The 22,376-nt window shown below is 44.9% G+C and overlaps 1 protein-coding gene across 1 annotated transcript; it reads right to left on the reverse strand.

Moving 5' to 3' along the window:
• Positions 1–15,578: 15,578 nt before the first annotated feature.
• LOC125081300 (collagen alpha-1(I) chain-like) lies at positions 15,579–18,602 on the reverse strand. Its single transcript, XM_047695846.1, has 3 exons — positions 17,424–18,602; positions 17,097–17,257; positions 15,579–16,293 (listed from the first exon to the last, which is right to left on the reverse strand). Exons 1-2 carry the CDS (start codon positions 18,600–18,602, stop codon positions 17,240–17,242), a joined length of 1,197 nt encoding a protein of 398 aa, XP_047551802.1. The 3' UTR covers positions 15,579–16,293; positions 17,097–17,239.
• Positions 18,603–22,376: the final 3,774 nt, after the last annotated feature.

Genomic DNA, 22,376 nt, shown 5'->3' on the forward strand with positions numbered 1-22,376 from the left:
TTGATGAAATCTTTGCTTAAGTGTTTACTCCATTTATAAAGAAGTTAGGCTTTTAAAACTGTATTTTTGAGCTGTGAGTGCGCTCTTTCTGGTCTCTGTAAATATTTTCTGTTTGTGACTTACCTGTATCAATCAGCTATCACTGCATAACAAAATCCCCCCCTAGTCCTAGTAGTCTGTAACATGGCATTATTGTCTCTCTTGTCTGTGAGAGGACTGAGGGTTGGCTGATCTTTCCTGGGCTCTACATTATAGGGCTCTAGCTGAAGGTTGTTTTTTAATTTTCTGTACGTGTCTCCTATTCTTCTCAAACTAGTGTGCCAACCTAGGGTACAAGAGAGCAAGCAGGAATACATGAAGCTTCTCGGGAGAAATGAGGAATAATGGGAATAATAATGAATTTTTATTTAAGAATTATGAATATGTTCTAAAATTGATGTGATGCTGGATGTACAATAAACTAAATACCACAAAATAAACTAAAGATCATTGAATCATAGCATTTAAATTGGTATTTAACATGAGCTATATTTCAATAAAGGCACTTAGAAAATAAAAGGAAAGGAAAATCATATTGTAACAATGCATTTCTCCTATTAAAAGTGTGTTGGTGCTTGAAAACTATTTATGGAAATATCGTTTTTTTTCTTTAAATAACTATAGATTCTGTCTTCTTTCCTAAGGAAATAAAGTTTTAAAAGCATTAAGAAAGAAAGAGAGGAAGAAAGGAAGGAAGGAATAAAGAAAAAAGAGAAAGAAAGGAAGGGAGGGAGTGAGGGAGGGAGGGGGGAAGGGAGAAGGAAAGAAAGAAAGAAAAATAGGGAGGGGGAGGAAGAAAGGAGAGAGGGAGAAAGAGAGAAAGGAAGGGAGGGAGGGAGGAAGGAAGGAAGGAAAGAAGGAAGGAGGAAGGAAATAAATAAATAAATAAATAAATAAATAAATAAACCCCCTTAAGGTCTAGGCTCAGAACTGGCCCCTTGTTACTTCCAACCACATTCCACTGGCCAATACTCATCCAATGGCCAGGCCCATTGACCAGGAAGTATACTCTACCTTAGTGGGACTGACTGAGAAAGGGCATGGGTACAGGGAGGGCTAAAAAAATGAACATGATAATTTAACCTATTACATAAATACTTAGACATTAAAATTTTAAAGAAAATCAAGGGAGTAAATGTCAAAAATCAGGTCAGTGGTTACCTTGGGGGTGGATGGCAGTGATTAGGAGGAATCCAAGGACCTGTGTCAGACACTCCTTCTATTATGGGATGTAGGACTTTGTGACTACAATCGGATTGTACAATATATTGTACCAATTTAATTTTTTGTTAGACTATCTGCTTGCTTTTTTTCCCCTCTCCTGGGCTTTATGGTCCAAAAAATTCTTCCCACATTTTCTCCAATTTTTCATTTAGACTTACTTATATTTGGGGGAAGTTCAAAGGCCTTTTATAAGGGTTTCTGTGAAAACAAAACAATGTTTCTTGGGATCCTCCTTTAAACTTTAATCTCCTACTGTCAAAAGGGTATTTCTCTATTCTTCCTCCAATAATTTCTGAAGGCCTGCTCTTCATTTAGAGACTATGATGTTGGACAGGATTTAATAAGAGATGAAAAGGATAACTATGAATTGTATTTTAGAGTCTTAGGATTCAGCTGAGTAGACACCTCCCAACACCTAGGAGCTAGTTACCTAGTGATGCTGTGGAGTAGAGAGAGACAGAAAAGGGGAAAGCATAGCATTCCATGTAACCGCTAGTTCAGAATTCTTAACACTGGCTGCACGTTAAGATTACCTGGGGAGCTGTGAAATAATAGCGAGGCAGAGAAAGCCCCCTATGGAATTGATTTGGGGTAAAGACTCCAGAATGGAAAACACTACTCTCATTGTGCAAGGTGCTTAGGCAACTGCCAGAATTTGGTAGCACCAGCTTCTTTATTTTGCAAAGTGCAGACATAAAACACCCATCAAAACTCATCATCAGGATTCATCACTGTCTTATGGAAAATATACGTTGCCACTCAAACATAGAAAGTACATGATTAAGAAATTAAGTGTGGTTTTTAAGGAAATTTTTCAGCTTAAAAAATGCCTTCAAGTGTCATTGCATTATTTTATCTCTCCTTGGCTTGCAAACACCGCAGACTCTGTCATGACACATGGCCCACCGGTAGATAGACACTGGAGCACGTCTGGAACCAGATACACTCTGGGTTACTTTCTTGGATCACAAGTACCAGAGTTTTCATGAAGGCAAGGGTTGGCTCCTCCCTTCTCCATCCCATGAATTTTTTAAAATGAGGCCATCCTCTCTCACCTTTCTCTCAGGCTTCTAGCATGGACTTCTTGCAAACACCTGGGAGCAGCGAGCAAGCAAACATTGATTCTCAGAGCACAATGTCCTTTCGTAAAGTTTCAAAGAACAGTATGTCAGCCATGACACTTCTCTTCGAAGGAATAGCATTTACACATTCCTGACTGATCCATTTTCGTGCGAATTCGGTAAAAATCTTTGTGACTACCAATATAAGTGTGGTGAACTTCAAACAAAAGCTGAAAGCTGAGGAGGAACAGCCTTCGCTCTCTTGCTTTTTCTGTGTTCTTGGCTTTCCGAATATTTCATCCTGTGGTGAATGTTGATATGATGACATAATCGGGAGGCAATGCTTGACCATCTGAGCTGCAGGAAAGAAAAAAATCACTCTGTGCAAGTGCAAAGTGGTATAACCACTTGGGGAAAAAGGGATGGAGGTTCCTGAAAAGATTAAAAATTTAACCAGCAATTCCACTCCTGAGAATATATCGGAAGGAAACAAGATCACTATCTCAAGATATCTAAACCCTCATGTTCATTGCAGCATTAGTCACAATAGCCCAGACATGGAAACAACTCTCTTAACAGATGAATAGATGAAGAAAATGTGAGATATATATATATATATGTGTGTCATATATATATATATCTTCTCTTTTTTATGAATAACATTATATATATAAATGTATAAATAATATATAAATATAAATATATAAATATCTGTGTGTGTGTGTATGTTATTCATAAAAAAGAGAAATCCCGCCATTTATAACAATATGGATGGACCTTGAGGGAGGGTATTATGCTAAGTGAAATAAGTCAGTCAGAGAAAGACAAATACCATATGATCTCACTTATGTGTGGGATCTAAAAACATGGAACTCATAGAAACAGAACGTAGAATGGTGGTTGCCAGGGGCTGAGGAGTGCGGGAAATGGAGTTGGCAGTCAAAGGGTCCAAACTTTCAATTATCAGATGAATAAGTTCTGGAGAGGTAATACACAGCACTGTGACCGCAGCGAACAAGACTGTGTCATATTCGTGGAAGTTGCTATCAGGCTGGATCTTAAAAGTTCTCTTCACAGGGACAAAAAATTGTAACTCCAGGAAGTGATTAGGTATTAATTAAACTTATCATGGTGATCCTTTCACCTGAAATGGTATCAGATTATTATGTTGTTCACCTTAAAGAATGCAACGTCATCTGTCATTTACAACTCAATAAAACTGGGAGGAAAGTCCCTGTAGCCTCTTTGTTCCATCTAGGATGGAGATAATGGGTCAGAGACAGAGTATGCTATTAACTTAAAAAACAAAAGAAAATAGTACTTGAAAGGAAAATTCCTCAGGGAGAACATCAAAGAGAAACAAATGTGGATTGTTTGATCACCAGCTTCCTGTCAAAGCTGACATCTGCAATTTTGTACATTTCACAGCTTCCTCCTCCCCAATTCAGTTGCCAGCTCCTGTGTTTTGGTGACTTCGTTTCTAGTTTTTCAGAAGCCTTGGATTAGCTCTCTTGTTCTGATCTTTGTTGGAACGAGAGGTAAAGATAATAATTTTTCATGTATAATGGTAATCATCAAGAATGTCTGAAAAATACAACCTCAATGGATTTTTGTATTCAGACATGAAAATAACAAAGTAGTTTATTTTCTACACGTCAGGCACACTAAATCACCTCCTACTGTTTGCTAAATTTCCAGTGAACACCAAGAGCAAAAACTGTTTTTTGTTTTTGTTTTGTTTCTTTTTTCCCAGCAAGGTCCTTGAAATAGAGAGTTGTGGTAAAAAATCTCAAGCTAACTTGAGAAAGGAGAGAGGAGTATTACCATTCTCACTGTGCCTTGGATGCGAGTCTTCCTGGACCAATGCCTGTTTTGCTCTGCTGGGAGACAATGTGGGGACCATGGACTTGGTTGCAAAGAGAGGCTGTTGAAGGTCCATTTGATGAACTATCCTCAGAGAAAATAGCAAAATACTTTATTTAGGGGGAAAATATTGTTTCAATCCCTAGCATACAACTATCAGAGGAGAAGTTGCATTATCAAGCCAAATTGCAGCAGGACCCCGGGTCACGTTCCTGGTAAGAATGTTCCTGCAAAGCACTAAGGGAGTTAGGCATCCAGAGAACCCAATAAAGACATGGGTCTCATAGCAGCAGCGAAAATGCTCACAGCTTCTGACATAAGACCGTTGGGTTTTCTGTCTCCCCTGATGACTGCCTTTTGCCTCTGCTTTGAGTCCTGCTACATTCCTATATTTGACCTCGTGACTCAGTTTTTACCTCACGGATCTTCTGATTTCAGACGTTCTGGTATTTCAAATATAGCTACAATTGCAGGATGAGTATGCCAGTATCTTTCTGGGGATTCCTCCCACTCGATCTCAGAAGTAGTTATCCAAAACAAATTGTCCAGATCAGAGGGGGATTTGTAGAGTCCAAGATAAGACTCATGTTTTAAAAATAGGGTTGTGCAATTTCTCAACAATTGATAAGTAATTACCACATAGCCACGATCATAACTGTGCGGTTGACGTAGTTATTATTTGGGTGTAGCAGGGCAGAACACTTTCTTTTCCCTCACGTTTATCCCTTAGCAGTGTCAGTTAAAAGGATGGATTCCATATTGACTCTTGAGAATGAATCACCATCATAAGACTTGCCTTGACATTCTGTCAACCATGTCAAGGAGAAGAACTCCCACAACACCTACTATAATCTTGGACCTATGGGGTATTGACTTCAAAATAATCAATAGGTAGTCTGTAAGAGGGGAAAAAAGAGGTGTTACTTTAGGACAGTGATCTACATCGATGTGAGGATGCTGGCAAGGGGTTGGGACTGGCATTCTTGGTGAATTTTCTTTGGGACTTGACCAGAGCTATCATCTGTCTCTCCTACCATGGATTTGAATTTTTTTAAACAGCGCGCATAAGCATCCCCCCACCTCTTTTTTTTGCTAGTCATTTCCTTTTGCTTCAGTGTTCCCTTTGAGCCCACATCAGAGTAACCATTAAATGCCTTAACGGTAAGAAGGAAGGGGGGTTCAAATCGCACCATTCCAGGGGCTACCACGGTGCATTCTGTTGTGGCTGTGAAGTCGCCTAAGACTGGCGGGAGATTGCAGGAGTGTTTCTAGGATCGAAAATTTGCGGGCTTGGATATAATATGTGAAACCTGTCTACTGCAAACAGCAAAGCGCTAAATTTTGGAGGATTGCTTCTGCGTTCTTGGAGCAGTTTTCTCCTCTGTAGGAAGCAAGGAACGCATTTGATGCAATAGGAGAGTAGGTGGGTGCTTGCTAGAAGATACTGGAACCATTGCATTCCCAAGTGTGACAATATATTGGGTTAATATCTCAAAAATATCACCCACATCCCACATGGGTCTGTGCACAGCAGAGAAGGAAGAGCTAAACCTATCTACCGATAGTCACGCAAGCCCCGGCCCGGTCAGGGTGAAATTCAAAATTATGGTCTACAAGTAATACAAGATTTCCCAACACAAGGAAAGACACCCTCCAAGACATAACAATGGTATAGTGCAGAGTGGAGGGTGATACAAAGTGCTGCAGACTCGAGATGAGGGGGAAGAGTCGACACAGTCTTCCCAATGAAAACTCACCTAACTTGAATGGAGACGAATCGGGAGAGCGAGGTTCTTATCTCCTGGGGTCCAAGAATGAATCTCGAGGACAGAAGAGAGCAAGGAACCAGTAGACTTTTATTAAGCAGGGATACAAAAAACAAACAAACAAAAACAGAAAAGGAAAGGAAGAAAGAAAGAAAAGAAAAAGGCTCTCAAGAGTGAGAGTGATGTAGTTTTGAATATAGGTGAGGTTTGGTGGGGTGAGGTCCGGAACCAAGGGTCAAGAAAGAATTCTTGAGATGACTTTGGTGCAAAATGGTGGTTTTATTAAAGCCTGAGGACAGGACCCACAGGCAGAAAGAGGGTCTGCTCCGGGGTTGTCGGTTGGTTGTCGTGGCTGGTTGATTATATACTATGGGGTTGAGGGTGGTAAGATGGGAGGTTTTCAAAAGAACTTTCATATGCTAAAGAGAACCTTCGAGTTACTGAAGGCCTTGGCCATGGTCAAATTAAGGTGGTTTACTCCTCTAGCAAGGCATTAACAGTAAGATAGTTGGGAGCTTCTTGGAAGAAAGTTATACTTTGCCTGCCTCAGGGATCTGTCATGTCCACGGGCTGCAGATTATAAGGACATTTAATTCTATCTGCATTCCCTTCTGCAAGTTAGGTTATTGGGAAGAATGCTTTTTTCTTATAGATCACTAAGACATTTATAAACTGAGGGAGACTCACATCTTGCAGGACTGTACTCTCTATGAATTAACTGTTCGGTTTTTTGTTTTGTTTTTCTCCTTCCCTTAGCATTAGCCCGGAGTGCCTGAGGAATGTCACAGATCACACGTGGGAGGTGGGGTGCAGGGTGTCGGCTTTGTCCTCAGCTTGCCTTCTGCTCCCTCATCAGAGGAACTCTGGTGTTTTATTTACTTTATAATACCCTTAAATGAAATCTTTAAGAACAGCTATAGACTTTGGACTCACAACAGATAACAGTTACTGTCCATGTTTCCTGCTCCAAACTCTAAGTTACAAATTCTTGAGAGCACTGTTCCACTGAGTTAGGTTCCTGGGGACCGGGTAGAGCTGACCAGCACTACAGTTGCAGTCCTGAAGCAACTGCTTCAGGAAGGGAGTACCTGAGGGACAGACCTGTAATTAAAGTTCTTTTAGGGGCACCTGGGTGGCTCAGTTGGTTAAGCGTTTGGGTCATGATTTCAGCGTCCTGAGATCCAGCCCCACATCTGGCTCTGCGCTCAGCATGGAGTCCCCTAGTCCCTCTCCCTGTACTCTTCCCCCCACTCCCACTGTTTGTATGCTCAGCCTCTCAAGAAGAAATAAAATCTTAAAAAAAAAAGTTCTTTCAGGAAAATTTAGAAAATATAGAAAAGCCAAGAGAAATTGTTTAAAACATCCTGGGGTTTCACATCTCACAAAGTACCTTTGCTAAGATCACAGTGTAAATCCTTCCATCTTCATCACTGTCTTCTCCCTCTTCTCATTAACCTCTACTCTCAGAGCAGCTTCCAAGTGTACGATATAATGTTGTTAACTATGGTCACCATGCCGTACGTTAGATCTCTGGAACTTACTCATCTTCTAACTGAAAGTTCGGACCCATTGACCACCATCTTCCATTTCTCCCACCCCTCAGCCCTTGGTAACAGCCATTCTACTCACTGTTTCTATGAGTTCCATGTTTTTAGATCCCACATATAAGTGATATCATATGGTATTTTTCTTTCTAACTCTGACCTATTCCATTCAGCATAATGTCCTTAAATTCCATTCATGTTGTTACAAACACTAGGATTTTTTTTATGGCTGAACAATATCCTTTTATACATAATATATGTTATATGTTGCATAACACTTATATAACATTTATGATATGTGTCATATAGAACACTTACAAAATGTGTGTGTGTGTATCTTTAAATAACACTTATATAACATTTTCTTTATTTGTCACATGATGGGTACTGAGGTTATTTCCATGTCTGAGCTATTGTGAATAATGCCACAGAGAACATGGAAGTGCAGATGTCTCTTCAATATTGTGATTTCATTTCCTTTGGATATATACCCAGAAGTGGAATCCTGGATTGGTAATTTTAAATTCAATTTTTTGAGGAAGCCTCATACTGTTTTTCTCCTAGCGGCTGTACCAGTGTACGTTCTCAGTAACTGTGCACAGGGCTCCCTTCTCTCCACATTCTCACCAGCAATCGTTATAGCTTGTCTTTTTGATAATAACCATTCTACCATGTGGAAGGTGGTGTGGCATTTCAGTTTTGATCTGCTCCACGTGCCCGCTGGTATGGTGGCGCTGGGTCCAGGGACCACATGGTCTCATCAGCCCAGCTCACTGGGGTCCATGCTGGCCATGGTCAGCCAGCCAGCTTGTAACCCATCGTGGTTATTTCCTGTGTAAGGTTCACTTTCACTCTCTTCACACCCACATGCATTCCATGCCACCTCTCCAGCTTCTTTAGTGGGGCCAGAGGGAAGACTCCATTTTTCGTCTTCCTTTGCATTAGACCAAGATAGGAACTGAAGGACCTCCCGGGCATTTTGGCTGCTGGACCTGGTGCTGGGACACAGCAGGTGAAGCCATCTGGTGTCCCCACCTTCCCCAATTCGTTTGCTCTCATTCAAACACAGGGGGTTTTATTCTTGTAGCTGGAGAAGGGCGAGAAGTGATGTCCTTTGCAGGCCAAGCGAGAAGAGAATGATGCAGATGTTTCCCAACTATGCTGAATTTCTTTGCAGAGATGGGGAGAGGTTGGCTTGGGGGTTAGAAGCTGATAGAACTGTTTGTGAGGCTTTGGGAATAAAAATCACCTCCCTGGCCTGAGGAGAAAAACCAAGACACCTGGGTAGCTCAGTTGGTTAAGTGTCTGCCTTCTGCTCAGGTCATGATCCCAGGGCCCGGAGATCGAGTCCCATGTTGGGCTTCTTGCTCAGGGGGGAGCCTGCTTCTCCCTCTCCCTGCTGCTCCCTCAGCTTGTGTGCTCTCTCTCTGACAAATAAATAATCTTAAAAAAAAAGGGAGGGTGATAAAAGTGAATTTAGGGAGGCCACTCTTCCAACCTAATGAAACCAACTGTGAGCTGATGCTCGTAGGTGAGGAGGCTTCTGAGTGTTGACAGCCAGAGTTGAGATGGAAAAGCAAAGGTCACTGCGTGAAACTGCAGCAGATGACCCAAAGGGTGTGCATCGTCTGGAGGCTCCCAGAAGTAACTGTTGTGAGGTAAGATCTCACCGAGAGTGGGGGTGTGTGGCACCCCAGGATTTACTCTCTTTGGAAATTTCTTATATATCATACAGCAGCATTTGCTATAGTCATCACATTGTACCTTATATCCCTAGCACTTACTTATCTAATAACTTTGTACTTTCTGACAACCTTCCTCCAATTTCTCCTCTCCAACTCTGTGCCTCTGGTAATCACAAGTCTGATCTTCTGATCTCTTCTTACTATGAGTTTTTTTTTTTTCTTTTCTCTTTTAGATTCTACGTATAAGTAAGATCATATAGTATTCGTGTTTCTCTGACTTATTTCATTTAGCATAATGTCTTCAAGGTCCATCCATGTGGTCATAAATGGTAGGATTTTTTACATTGCCCAATACTATTCCATCATGTATGCATATGTGTGTGTGTGTGTGTGTCTAGATATAGATATAGATATGACTCACAACTTTATCCATTCATCCATGATGGACACTTAAGTTGCTTCCATGTCATGGCCCTTGGAAATAATGTTGCTAAGAACATGGTGGTGCATCTATCTTTTCAAGAGTGTGATTTTATTCAGATATATTCCCAGAAGTGAAATTGCTGGATCATATGGCAGTTCTATTTTTAATTTTTTGAGGAATCTTTATACTGTTTTCCAGAGTGGCTGCACCAATTTGCCATCCCAGGAATAGTGCATGAGGGTTCCCTTCTCTCCACATCCTCACCAGCATTTGTCATATCTTGTCTTTTTTATGATGGCCATTCTGACAGGTGTGAGTTGCTATCTCATTGTGGTTGTGATTTGCATTTCCAAGATGATGAGTGATATTGAGCATCTTTTCATCTGTCTTTTGGCCATCTGGGTGTTTTCTTTGGAGAAATGTCTATTCAGGTCCTTTGTCCATTTTTAAAATTAGGTTAATTGGTTCTCTGCTTTTAAGTTGGATCAGTTCTTTATACATTTTGGATATTAACCCCTTAGCAGATATATGTTTTCCAAATATTTTTTCCTACTCTGTGGGTTTTTTTTTTCACTTTGTTGATGTTTTCTTTTGCTGTATAGAAGCTTTTCATTTTGATGTAATCCCACTTGTTTTTTTTTTGCTTGTGCTTTTGTATCCAAATGATTCAAAAAATAGTTACCAAGATTCAAGTCAAGGAGCTTTATTCCTACATTTACTTCCAGGAGTTTGAGGGTTTCAGATCTTACTTGAAGTATTTAACTTATTTTGAGTTAATTTTTGTGAGCAATATAAGATATGGGTCCACTTTCATTCTTTTACATGTGAATCTCTAATTATTGCAGAGTCATTTGTTGAAGAAACCATCTTTTCCCCACTGAGTATTCTTGGCCTTCTTGTCAAATATTAGTTGACTGTGTATGCACTGGTTTATTTGTGGGCTCTTAGTTCTGTTCTGCTATTTGTCTGTTTTTATTCCAGTACCATACTGGTTTTGATGCTGATAGCTTTAGAGTATAACACGAAATCAGGAAGTGTGATACCTCCTAATTTGTTCTTTCTCAGGGTTTCTTTGACTATTTGGGTATTCTGTGTTTCTGCATAAATTTTAGGAGTGTTTTTTACTCTTTCTGTTAAAAAAATGTAATTGGAATCTTGATAGGAATTCTATTGAATCTATAGATGGCTTTTGATAGTATTGATATTTTTACAATATTAATTTTCCAATCCATGAAAATGAGATACTTTCCATTTATTTGTAACTTCAATTATCTTATAGTTTTCAGAGTAGAGATTTTTCACCTTCATAGTGAAATTTATTCCTAAGTAATTTTTTTTATTTCTTTTCAGCGTAACAGTATTCATTGTTTTTGCACCATACCCAGTGCTCCATGCAATACGTGCCCTCCTTAACACCCACCACCTGGCTCCCCCAACCTCCCACCCCCGCCCCTTCAAAACCCTCAGGTTGTTTTTCAGAGTCCATAGTCTCTCATGGTTCACCTCCCCTTCCAATTTCCCTCAACTCCCTTCTCCTCTCTCCATCTCCCCATGTCCTCCATGTTATTTGTTACACTCCACAAATAAATGAAACCATATGATAATTGACTTGTTTTTGATGCTATTGTAATGAGATCTATTTCTTTATTTCTTTTTCAGAAAATTTGTTGCTAATGTACAAAAATGCTACTAATTTTTGCATGTTAATTTTGTGTCTTGAAAATGTACTGAATTCACTGATTAGATCTAATAGATTTTTGGTTATTTGAGTCATTAAGATTTTTTTTTAAGATTTTATTTATTTGTTTGAGAGAGAGAGAGAGACAGAGCACAAGCATGGGGAGGGGCAGAGGTGAGGGAGAAGCAGATGCCCCACTGAGCAGGGAGCCTGATGTGGGGCTTGATCCTGGGACTCTGGGATCATGACCCGAGGCAAAGGCAGATGCTTAACCGACTGAGCCACTCAGGTTCCCCTAGGATTTTTTTTTAATATATAACATCATATCATCTGCAGATAGAGACAGTTTTACTTCTTCCATTCTAACTCTGATATCTTTTGTTTCTTTTTCTTGCCTGATCACTCTAGTTAGGACTTCCAGTACCATGTTGAAAAGAAGTGCCAAGAGTGGGCACCCTTGTCTTGTTCCTGATGGTAAAGGGAAAGCTTTTAATCTTTCACCACTAAGTATGATATTAGCTGGGCTTGTCATATGTGGCCTTTCTTATGTTGAGATATGTTCCTTCTATGCCTACTTGTTAAAAGTATCATGGATGGATGTTGGTTTTTGTCAAATGCCCTTTTAGGCATCTATTAATGTGGCATATCACATTGATTAATTTGCTTATGTGGAATCATCTTTGTATCCCAGGAATAAATCTCATTTGATCATGGTGAATGATACTTAGTGTGCTGCTGAATCTCAATAAAAAATTTTACTGAGAATTTTTGCTTCTGTGTTCATCAGGGTCTTGGCCTGTAGTTATCTAGCAGTGTCCTTTCCTGGTTTTGATACTGAGGCATGAACAGCTCATGAGATCCACGGCTGTGGGATTTTGGAGGGTAAAGCGTTTTATTTTTTACATTGAGTCTTACTGGGTTTTATTCTTTACATTGAGTGCAATTTGGGGTACCTAGTAATGTTGTATTGTGTCCACAAATGATGTCTTCTATTTCCATAAGATCCAAGATGAATGGTATTGGACCCCAGGAAATAATGCCAGACTCTTCTCCCTCTTCGTGTCTTGCCTCTTCCCCCATGACAACCCTGAAAGCTAATTTGTGGAAATGGACTGATGGGAATTTACTTGGTCTTGACCATGGGCTTTGAGTTCTTATTTCTCTCCCCCTGTTCCCAATAAACATGATGCTGATTCCAGTGTGTATGTCTATTATTTTTCCACATCAAGCAAAACTCTGTTACCAACTGGGAGCCCTACAATTCAACTCAATTCTAACAGTATCTACTGGTCATAGTGTCACATCTTACAGGGTAAGGGCTCAGTTCTGTAAGGGCTCAGTTCTGCACATACTCTCTACCCCCATTTCAGAGGCCAATCATGAGTCCAGGCCGTCGCCTGTTCTTCTGACCAAACTACTGCACAGATTGGAGTTTCTCATGATTTCCTCCTTGGGTTTGATTAATTTGCTAGAGTGGCTCACAACTCAGAGAAACATTTTAGATTACCAACTTACTATAAAAGGATATAACTCAGGAACAGCCAGATGGAACAGGTGCAGAGAGTAAGTTTGTGGGGAGGGGAGAGGAGCTTCCATGTCCCTCTCCAGTCTCCACGAGTTCACCAACTGGGAAGCCCTCCAAACTGTGTCCTTCTGGGTTTTTATAGAGGCTTTATTACCTAGACATGGTTGAGTAAATCATTGGCCACTGGTGATTGAACTCAATCTCTAGCCTCTAGCCACCTCCAGAGGGTCAGGGGTCTGGACTAGATGTGCCAATCAACTGGTTGGTTCCCCTGGCAGCTGCAGTCTTATCCCTTGGTAACTGGGGGCTTTCCAAAAGTCACCTTATTAACATAACAAAACTCACCTCTGTGGTTCTCAATTCCGAGGAAATTCCAGGGATTTAAAAAGCTTTGTGCCTAAGAAAGGCTGAAGACTAAATATGTATTTCTCATTAAAAATCACACCCCTAAAAAAATCTTAAAAAAAAAAAAAACGGGGCGCCTGGGTGGCTCAGTGGGTTAAGCCACTGCCTTCGGCTCAGGTCATGATCTCAGGGTACTGGGATCGAGTCCCGCATCGGGCTCTCTGCTCGGCAGGGAGCCTGCTTCCCTCTCTCTCTCTCTGCCTGCCTCTCTGTCTACTTGTGATCTCTCTCTGTCAAATCAATAAAAAAAAAAAAATCTTTAAAAAAAAAATCACACCCCTCCTCCTTCCTCTCTATGTTCATCTCTCTCCCTCTCTCTCTCTCTGTCTCAAAAGCCTGGGATGGCAGGAGGGCCTGGGCTGCTCTAATAGGTAATTGCTCTGCCCTGGAAAAGTCTGGGTTGGGTGGGACACAGCTCCTCCCTCTTGGAGGTCTGACCTAGAGGCAATGTTTGCCTGGAGAGAGGGCTGAGCAAAAGAGTCCCAAGAGAACCCTCTACCCTCCTTGAGCCCAGTCCATAGAGGACCGCTCTGGGTTTTGTTTAATGTGAGCCTTTCTTAAAGCACCCTAAGTTTATGAGTAACATTGTAACTGGAAGCCTAGAACAGTGCTTGGCTCATGGTGGGAGCTGAAGTAACACTGACTGACTGACTGACTACAGCAGTGAAGGAGAGGGGCGCTCACCTGTATGTAAATCTCTATCTGGAACTTTTGCAAGAAAAGGGAGTCAGAAGGGAAAGAGTCGGAAGGGAAGATGTGGCTAGGGCAGAATAAGAGGTATAGAAGGTTCTGGATCCCAACCCCACCGTTTCAGAATGTCTCAGACTCTACATCATTTTAGGTGCTGCTAATTAATAAAACATCATTTAAAAAGTTTTATATTTTAGGTTTTCTTGTAGCTTGTCTCAATTCATGACATATGGGTACTTTCAGTCTGATAACTGTTGACCAATTTAATTGCTAATCCCCCCCCCCCCCGGGAATAAGCCTTAGCGAGACACAAAAAACGGAAAAGTCAATATTACCTTTCTTCTTCCATCTGTTAACCCCCATCAGTCCCATGATAAAAACAGATCTACAGAAGCAGAGGAGGATGGAGCCAATGGCCAAGGCCACAGACACACCATAGCTGTGAGCCAGACCACATGACATGGACCTTATGAACTAGGATTGAAGGTGAGCGGAGACTCCTTGATCTGAGAATAACTGTAACAGCATCCTCTCACACTTCTTGACTTTGTAGTTTTTTTTTTTTTTTAAGATTTTATTTATTTATTTGATAGACAGAGATTACAAGTAGTCAGAGAAGCAGGCAGAGAGAGAGGAGGAAGCAGGTTCCCCGCTGAGCAGAGAGCCTGATGCGGGGTTCGATCCCAGGACCCTGAGACCATGACCTGAGCCAAAGGCAGAGGCTTTAACACACTGAGCCACACAGGCACCCTGACTTTGTAGTTCTAACACATTCATGTATGTGTTACTGCTTCCCACCCTGGATCCCCTTAACTGCCCAGGGCACCCACCTCCAATTAGCTGGCAGTATGGGCTGCTAATTCTCTGGAGCCGATGGGACTGTTCTTCCTGGTTTGATCTCACTTTTCCATCCACCCTTTTCCTGAATTATGATCGTTCAATATATAAAGGGGCAGTGAGTATAGCTGTGTATTAAAATCCCATGGGATGCTGTCTCCAGTCCAGGTACCCAGAACCTACCCACCCAGAATCTACTCTTGGATCAGCAGCTCCTTCTGCTGGTTCTTACGTGGGGAGCCTTGCCCCAGTCTGGGCTTGTTCACCTGGCCCAGAGCGCTCTCATCTGCCACTTTCAGCTGGGTGACTTGGCTGGAGTTACTCAATCTCCCTATGCCTCCATTCTCCCACGTATGAAACAGATGCCAACAAACAAACAAACAAATAGAAGGAAAGTTTGTTAGAAAAGACTTATCCACTTATGAGAGAAACGAGACTGCAATGGTTTAAAAAAGATGAGAGTTTATTTCCATCCCAAGGCCTCGAAGGTAGACTAAGCAGGGCTGGAAAAGCAGATCTGTGATGTCATCAGTGACCTTGGCTCTTTCTAATTCTCCCATCTGGCTTTCCCAAGGGTACCTCTTGGTCCAAAATGGCTCCTGGAACTCCAGGAATCACATCCATGTTCCAAACAGGAATACAGAGAAGGAAAATTAAGTCCCTCTTTGATACGAAACTTCCTGGAGTTCCTGCATTACTCTGCCACTTATACTGCTGAGAGCAGAACTTACTCATATAAGGGCATTGAGTCATAAGGAAACTGAGAAGGAGTGGGTGATGGGGGGTCACACACTGTGCCCACCACAGAAAAGGAGCTTTGAAATCAGCCTTCTTGGATTCAAATCCCAGCCTCACCAGCTACCAGCTTTGGGCAAGTTACTCACAGCCCCTCTGTGCCTCAGTTTCCTTATCTGTAAAGTGGTGATAATGACATTACGCAGCAACCATAGCAGTCATGCCAGTGAAGTAGTCTTCAATATAGAGCAGACCATCGAGTACACAGTGGGTGCTCAGTAAGTATAAGGGAACTATGACCAGTTCCCCCTTCCCCCTCAGTTCTGCACCACACCCTTTGCTAACATCTGAGCAGTCAAAGAACAAAATGACGTTGGCCCAAGACTCTCTCTCCCCAGCCTGATTCTGGTGTCATGGTCCTATCCTTGGCCCTGAAGTCCCTCCATGGGAGCCAGTTTTCTGATTTGTGCCATGATGTTTTCAGAAAATTACACTCTGGGTTTTATGGGTCAGCGACTTACAACAACCACAGATGATCTGTGACACTTGGGTATTAATTCCTGCCTCTGGGACAGGATCTCAAGCTCGGGAGAACTGCCAAAGGAGACCTCTGGACTCTTCTGGGCTTCTAACCTTGCCGTTGACACTGGGAAGAGTTGCACCATCCATTAAACACCCCAGTGTTAAAAAATGGGGATGAGTAAGGACACGTGTTCTTTGTTGAGTGGGAAGTACACGGCAAATCTTGTATATGTCTGTATGCTTCTGGATGAGGCCATGGTAGCACGGGAAAGCTAATCAGTAATGTGATCTTTACCTAAAAAAACAAGTTTGGGATATTGTTGGCATACGACCCCTGAAAGCACTAAGGAAAGGAAGGAATCCAATGTGCCGTATTTGATTCACATAAGACTGTTTTCTTAGGGGCGCCTGGGTGGCTCAGTTGTTGAGCATCTGCCTTCGGCTCAGATCATGATCCTAGGACCCTGGGATGGAGCCCCACATCTGGCTCCCTGCTCCGAGGGAAGCCTGCTTCTACCTTTCCCTCTCCTACTCCCCTGCTTGTGTTCTCTCTCTCACTGTCTCTCTCTCTGTGTCAAATAAACAAAATCTTAAAAAAAAAAAAAAAAAAGACAGTTTTCTTAAATCTGTCTACCTCTCTGGAATGATGGAGAAAAATCCCATGAAGATCCCAAGGGACTGTTTACATAAAGCATTTGTAAGCTGCTAAGCCCTATGCAGATTCTGAAGTTCATCCTTGGCTACAGAAGAGTTTACAAAGGTGGTGACACAGGTGGTGAGGGGTGAGGAAGGGCTTCCAGGTGTGCGTGGGGGTGTGCGGAGGGGGGAACCGGTAGGGCTGGAAGGCAGGAATGAGCATGGTCAGGAGAGATGGGGGCTCTGCTTACATCGGACTCCCGAAGTTGGTCTCCATTTTCCACACACGAGACTATTGGGGAGCCAAAGTGAGCAGCTCGTCAAAAGATGTGGTTAGTGACAGACCAGGCTTACTGCTCTTTGCTCTTGGCCTGTGAAGAAGTTTCAAGCTCCCAGTCAGATAGAACCCAAGGTCAACAGGCTCCGGGTCTAAAATTCGCCTTCTGGAACTCCATTTGCTACCTTGTGCTTGGCGCTGGCAGAAGGGGTGTAAAGACGTTGGAGGAGGCAGATCCTGGGGCTTTCTGCTCAAGGCTTTGCGAGCGGGCGCCGGGGGGGGGCCTGGAGGCCCGCGGGCCAGACTGAGGGCTGAAGACCCGGGGGGCCTATTTCCCGCATGTTTGCTAAAAAGAACTCAAGAGAAGCCAGAGGACACAAATCAGCAAGATCCAATTAAAACAAGGGGACAAATAAGGCACAGCTAAGATACAGAGAGCAGGAGGAATCCAGAAGTGAGGCTGCCGGGCAATGCACAGTGTGTTCCTGCACCTTTGCTGGAACGGGCAGTACATTTGCCTCTGCCCCGCGAGATCGGGGAAGGAAAACCGGTCGCAGGATCGGGGTACTCCGTGGGTGACAAAAGCAGACGCGAGAAGATTCCAGTGTCAGGCTGGGGGCAAAGCTAGAGCCAGACGACCCGGCTTGGTTTCTCCAGAAGGCCACGAGGGCCCCGCCGGGTCGAGTCCTTATCTCTGCCGCAGCTTCCGGGAAGGCGGCCCCAGGGCCAGGCTCGGCTCCCGCCCCCGGAGCACCCGGCGGGCGGCCCCGAGGACCGGGGGTTGAGGGGTGGGGGGGCTCGCAGGCGGAGGGGGACGGAGTCGGCGGGCCCCGGCCACACGCCTCCCGGTAGCGCCCGGCCGGACCCAGCCGCGAGGTCTGAGGGGGGCGGATCGCAGCGCCCCCGGGGAGGCCTTCCCGGCAGCAACCGCCCGGGCCGCCCCGCTCGCGGCCCCGCGGGAGCCTTCCCGGCCCTGCTCGCGGCGGCCGCGTCCTCGGGGCCCGGAGCCAGCGCGCGGGCTCGGCGGCTGCCCCCGCGGACGGTCGGGGCCCGCGGGGACGCGAGCGGGGGGCGGGGGCTCGCCCGGGTCCCGAGCCGCGGAAGGGGAGCCAGCCCCGGCCACCCGGAGCAGCCGGGGCTCCGCACCTGCCTCTGCTACCCGCCTTTGACGCCCTGCTGGAAGCTCCCCGAGGCCACGCCGAGACCGAAGGCGCCGGGGAAGGAGGAGAAACGCCTCCCGCCCTCCGCTCCCTCCGTGCTCTCCAGCCCCCGCCGGCCGGCCCCGGCCCGCGCGCGCACGCACCCTGCCGGTCCCACCGCGGGCGCGGAAACGGCGCCCTTAGAAGCGGCCTGGCTAGTTGGGTCCACAGGGGGCGCCCCCAAGAAGCTTCAAACGCCGCGTTTGCGGGTCCCCCGGGGGAAGTCCACCGCGCGTTTCCCGAGGAGCTTCTCAGCGTCCCTGGGCCGCTGCCCAAAGCCCTCAGACCCAGGCCAGCCAGGGGGCTTTCACGAGCAAGCCGGGCTTTCTTTGGACCCGGTTCTCTCCTGGTCCTTGAACCTGTGGCAGGAGACAGGAGGTGGACTGTAGATCCTGGGAGCGTGATGCAGATTGCAGGGGTGAACCCTGCGCAGCCGGGAGTGGCTGGGTCAGGGATTCCCACGGTCTTGCTCTCGGGGCCATGCTGGGCCATTGACAGATGTGCCACACTAGGTGGGTTTTTTAGTTTCTGAGTCCTGGCCTCCAGCCATGGACTGGAAGGACCTGCCTGTGCTTTGGACCTCCTTAGGAGCGCTCTTGAGGTAAACTTAGGCAGGGAGGTCCTGTATGTGTATCTCTGTGTGATATGATGTCGCCGCTGACTAAATCTTCAGTCAACGCAAAAGCTGAAGACTTGGGAGAAGAGTTCACTTGCCTTTAACAGGTGGAGATTTAGGACTTGGTAGGCATCCTAGCCCTGCTTCTTCTCAGGGCAGAGGAGATTCAATCCTTCTGGCGTCCTCTGTGTGTGTGTGTGTGTGTGTGCGCGCGCGCGTGTGTGTTCACACTCGCAGTGCCAACAGCACCCGGGGCAGGACGTAGGAAATAGAGGACAGGGAGAGAGAAGTGAAGAGGAGGGAGGGATAATTGGACATCCGTCTCCTGGTGTCCTGTGGAAATCTCTAACACAATAAACTCAAATTTCATTTGCTGTCCTAATTCCCCACATGGCTCCTGTTTCTCTATGACCCCTTGTCCTTGTCCCCAGTCCAATAATCCAGTCACCCAGGTCTGACTGAGTTTACTGCTCTCAATCTCACCTGTGCCCACTCTCACATCTGCCTGATTGGTGGTCGCCTCCCCCAAACTGACCCAAAGCCACATTCAGTTGTCTTTAACCGTGACTCTACAGAAACGGCTTCCATGTTGCTACTTGCCAACAGGCCCCCATCTCTGCCTCTGGCATCTGGGCCCCGCTTCAGTTTCTCGCCGTCTGTCACCCCTGAATCTGCACACACAGTTGGCTCTGCCTGAATAATTTTCTTTCTTGTTTGGCTACTTCAGATTCATCCTCCAGGTCTCCCCTTAAATATCTGTTTCCTCTAGGAGGCCCTTCCTGGTCAATTTCCGGACTCTGTTCCCTCAACCACTGCTAATTGTAGAGTCGCTGACAGTCATGCCCAAGCTCTGGGAGGCAGGAACCATGCTTCTGTTGTTCTGGGGGATTTCTAGAACCCAATTCAGGACTAAACACGTAGCAAATTCCTTCTAAGTGTGTCCTGAGTGAATGATGAAGTGGGTTAAATGCAGCCTTCTGGGGGCACCTGGGTGGCTCAGTGGGTTAAAGCCTCTGCCTTCGGCTCAGGTCATGATCCCAGGGTCCTGGGATCGAGCCCCGCATCGGGCTCTCTGCTCAGCAGGGAGCCTGCTTCCCCCTTTCTCTCTGTCTGCCTCTCTGCCTACTTGTGATCTCTGTCTGTCAAATAAATAAAAAAAATAAAAAAAAAAAAATGCAGCCTTCTGGCCATCGGGTGCCATTTGAAGAGCGAGAGCCTGTACTTGAAAACCCGAAGCCCAATAGGGGCAGGATGTGTTAGTTTTCTCCAGAAAACCCAGATCAGTAGGCGATACATAGGAAAGGGGGACAGAGAGGGAGAGGGAGAGACTGAGATTTACTGTAAGGAATGACTTGTCCGTGATCATGGAGGCCGCCATGTCTGATTTCTGCCGGAGACCTGGGGGAGAGGCTAGAACCTGAGTCTGAAGGCGGCCTGCAAGCAGAATTCCAGACTCCTCTTGTGGGACTTCAGTCTCTCTCCTCTGCAGACCTTCAGCTAGATCGATGCAGCGCCCTCCCATAATGGTAGGTAATCCGCTGAGGGTCGGACATTTTCTGCCCCCTCCACACCAGTCTCCATGAAGCGGAACGCTCCTGAGAAGGACACTCTCTTCCTTGCTCCTAGAGGGCAGGAGGAGTGTGGCTCCTTCCTACCCCTTCCATCCCTTGTGGAAAAGGGGATTGAAGGGATGAAAATCGCTGGGGTCAGAGTTGCGTGTGGCCTCCCGAGAGGAAGGAAGGGTAAATGAAGCCTAGCCTGGCACCTTGTAGATATTGTCGCCCCCGTCAAGGCTCTGGTACCGCCCAGGCTCTGGAATCACAGAAGGCCAGAACACAAGATTTTATTTCCACAGGGGGCCCCTGAGCAACTTCTCTTGGTCCACAGGCATTACTCGTGTATGTGCCTACATACCCCTGTGCAGTTGGCTTTCATTTTATTTCCTTGAAATAGAGATCATTTTGTGTGATTAGAACAAAATACTTCAGTGCAAGACCCCTAGACCTCCTTCTGTTTTAAGAAAAATTAGCTCTCTCTCTCTCTCTTTTTATAAAAAGGGAAGAAAAAATATTGCCTATCATGTGTGTGGCCTGAACGCAACCCTCAGAACATCTTAAAGGTTATCCATCAAGGTTTTTAAAAAAGAAATATATTATTCTTAATTATTCTTATCTTCTTATTATAGAATAGTTTGTGGATTTATGTTTTAACCTGTAATCTTATGCCAGAAGAGGCCACTCAGGCTTATTTTTATTTGCGGACTGAAACAAAAACAAAATACATGGGACAATGTTTACTGTTGAAGATTTTATTCTCTACGACTTTCCCTTTCAACTGGAAAAGGAGTTTTGTGCTACAGATCGACGTTTGGCCCTGGGTCAGCGACGCTCCCTTCAGGCCAGCAGGGACCTCCTGAGAGACTTCTGGGCCAGCAGGCGGTCGTATATTTCTTCCTTAATCCTGTGTGCGTGGGCGAAGTATCAGGCAATGGTATAAATAAAATGTTCTGACTCTACATATGGTATTTTGGGTTTAAAAATCCTTCATAAGCTTTTTCCAGCCCTATCAGTAGTTTTATTCATTATGGGACATCCAGCAATCCACCTCTGGGGATCATTTGAGAAGCAGTGGAGTCTTCTTGTGAAAAGAGCATGTTTGCTGTAGAATTTGTGCAAAGAGTGAGTGCCCGTGGGAGTCATCCCTACATCGCCTATCTAAAATTTTCGGTAGGGTTTCTCCGATTGTTGGCTTCCGTGTTCTCAGGGGCATAGAACCTTCCATGGCGGAACTGTAATGATGGACAAATGCTTTCCCACTTCCCTCCAGCATACGAGGATCGTGTCCGGGGGCTAGTGGATGGGTTTTCTCCTTCCTGTCTATATTCAGCTTGTGTTTTACTAACCGGAGCAGGGGAGGGGGGTGTCCAGAGTGGGAAATCAGACTAAAGCCATTCCAAAAACATAAACCTGTGTCCTGCTCAGTTGGCCCCAGAAAACTGAAGTTAGGTACAATACTGGGATTTGGCTAGGTTGGGGAAAAAAGTGTACCTTTCGTCACAAAGAGCCAACGAATGGGTGTGTCGTGGATGGCAATGGATCTAGACACATCCTACCGGGTGGCCTCACTCATGGGAACAGAGAGAAAGCTCTGGTACTTGCTAAGTGGCCCCAGAAACAGACACTGGGCTGAGGTTGGCAAAGGCTGTTGTCATGCTGGGGACACAACCCCACTCTGCTCAGCAGTGAACTCCACCTGGCACGTCATAATTAGGTGTTGATGAATTTTTTGGGCAAGTTGGAGATGGGCAAGCAGCAGACCAGATGGTCCCACACTCTTTTCTCTGGCATCTCCCACGTTGAATCATCGCCACGTCTCTCTGATTCTACTGCCCCATTGCCATTCCTGTCTGTTCTTTTACTACGACTGCACTCCCCCATGCCTTGGATCATTTCCGGTCACCCCAGAGGGTGTCTTCTCTAGCACCAGACCGCATTCCGTGTCCACAGAGGAGGACATGCCGTGTAGCTAGCAAACATGGAGGCTTCAGCTTCAACACATTGCCCTTGCCAAGAGCCAGAGGAGTTCTAATGATGTGTTCAGATGTATATATATATTTTTAAAGATTTTTATTTATTTGACAGACAGAGATC

Source organism: Lutra lutra, chromosome 11 (assembly GCF_902655055.1).
Source record: "Lutra lutra chromosome 11, mLutLut1.2, whole genome shotgun sequence".
Lineage (NCBI taxonomy): Eukaryota > Metazoa > Chordata > Mammalia > Carnivora > Mustelidae > Lutra > Lutra lutra.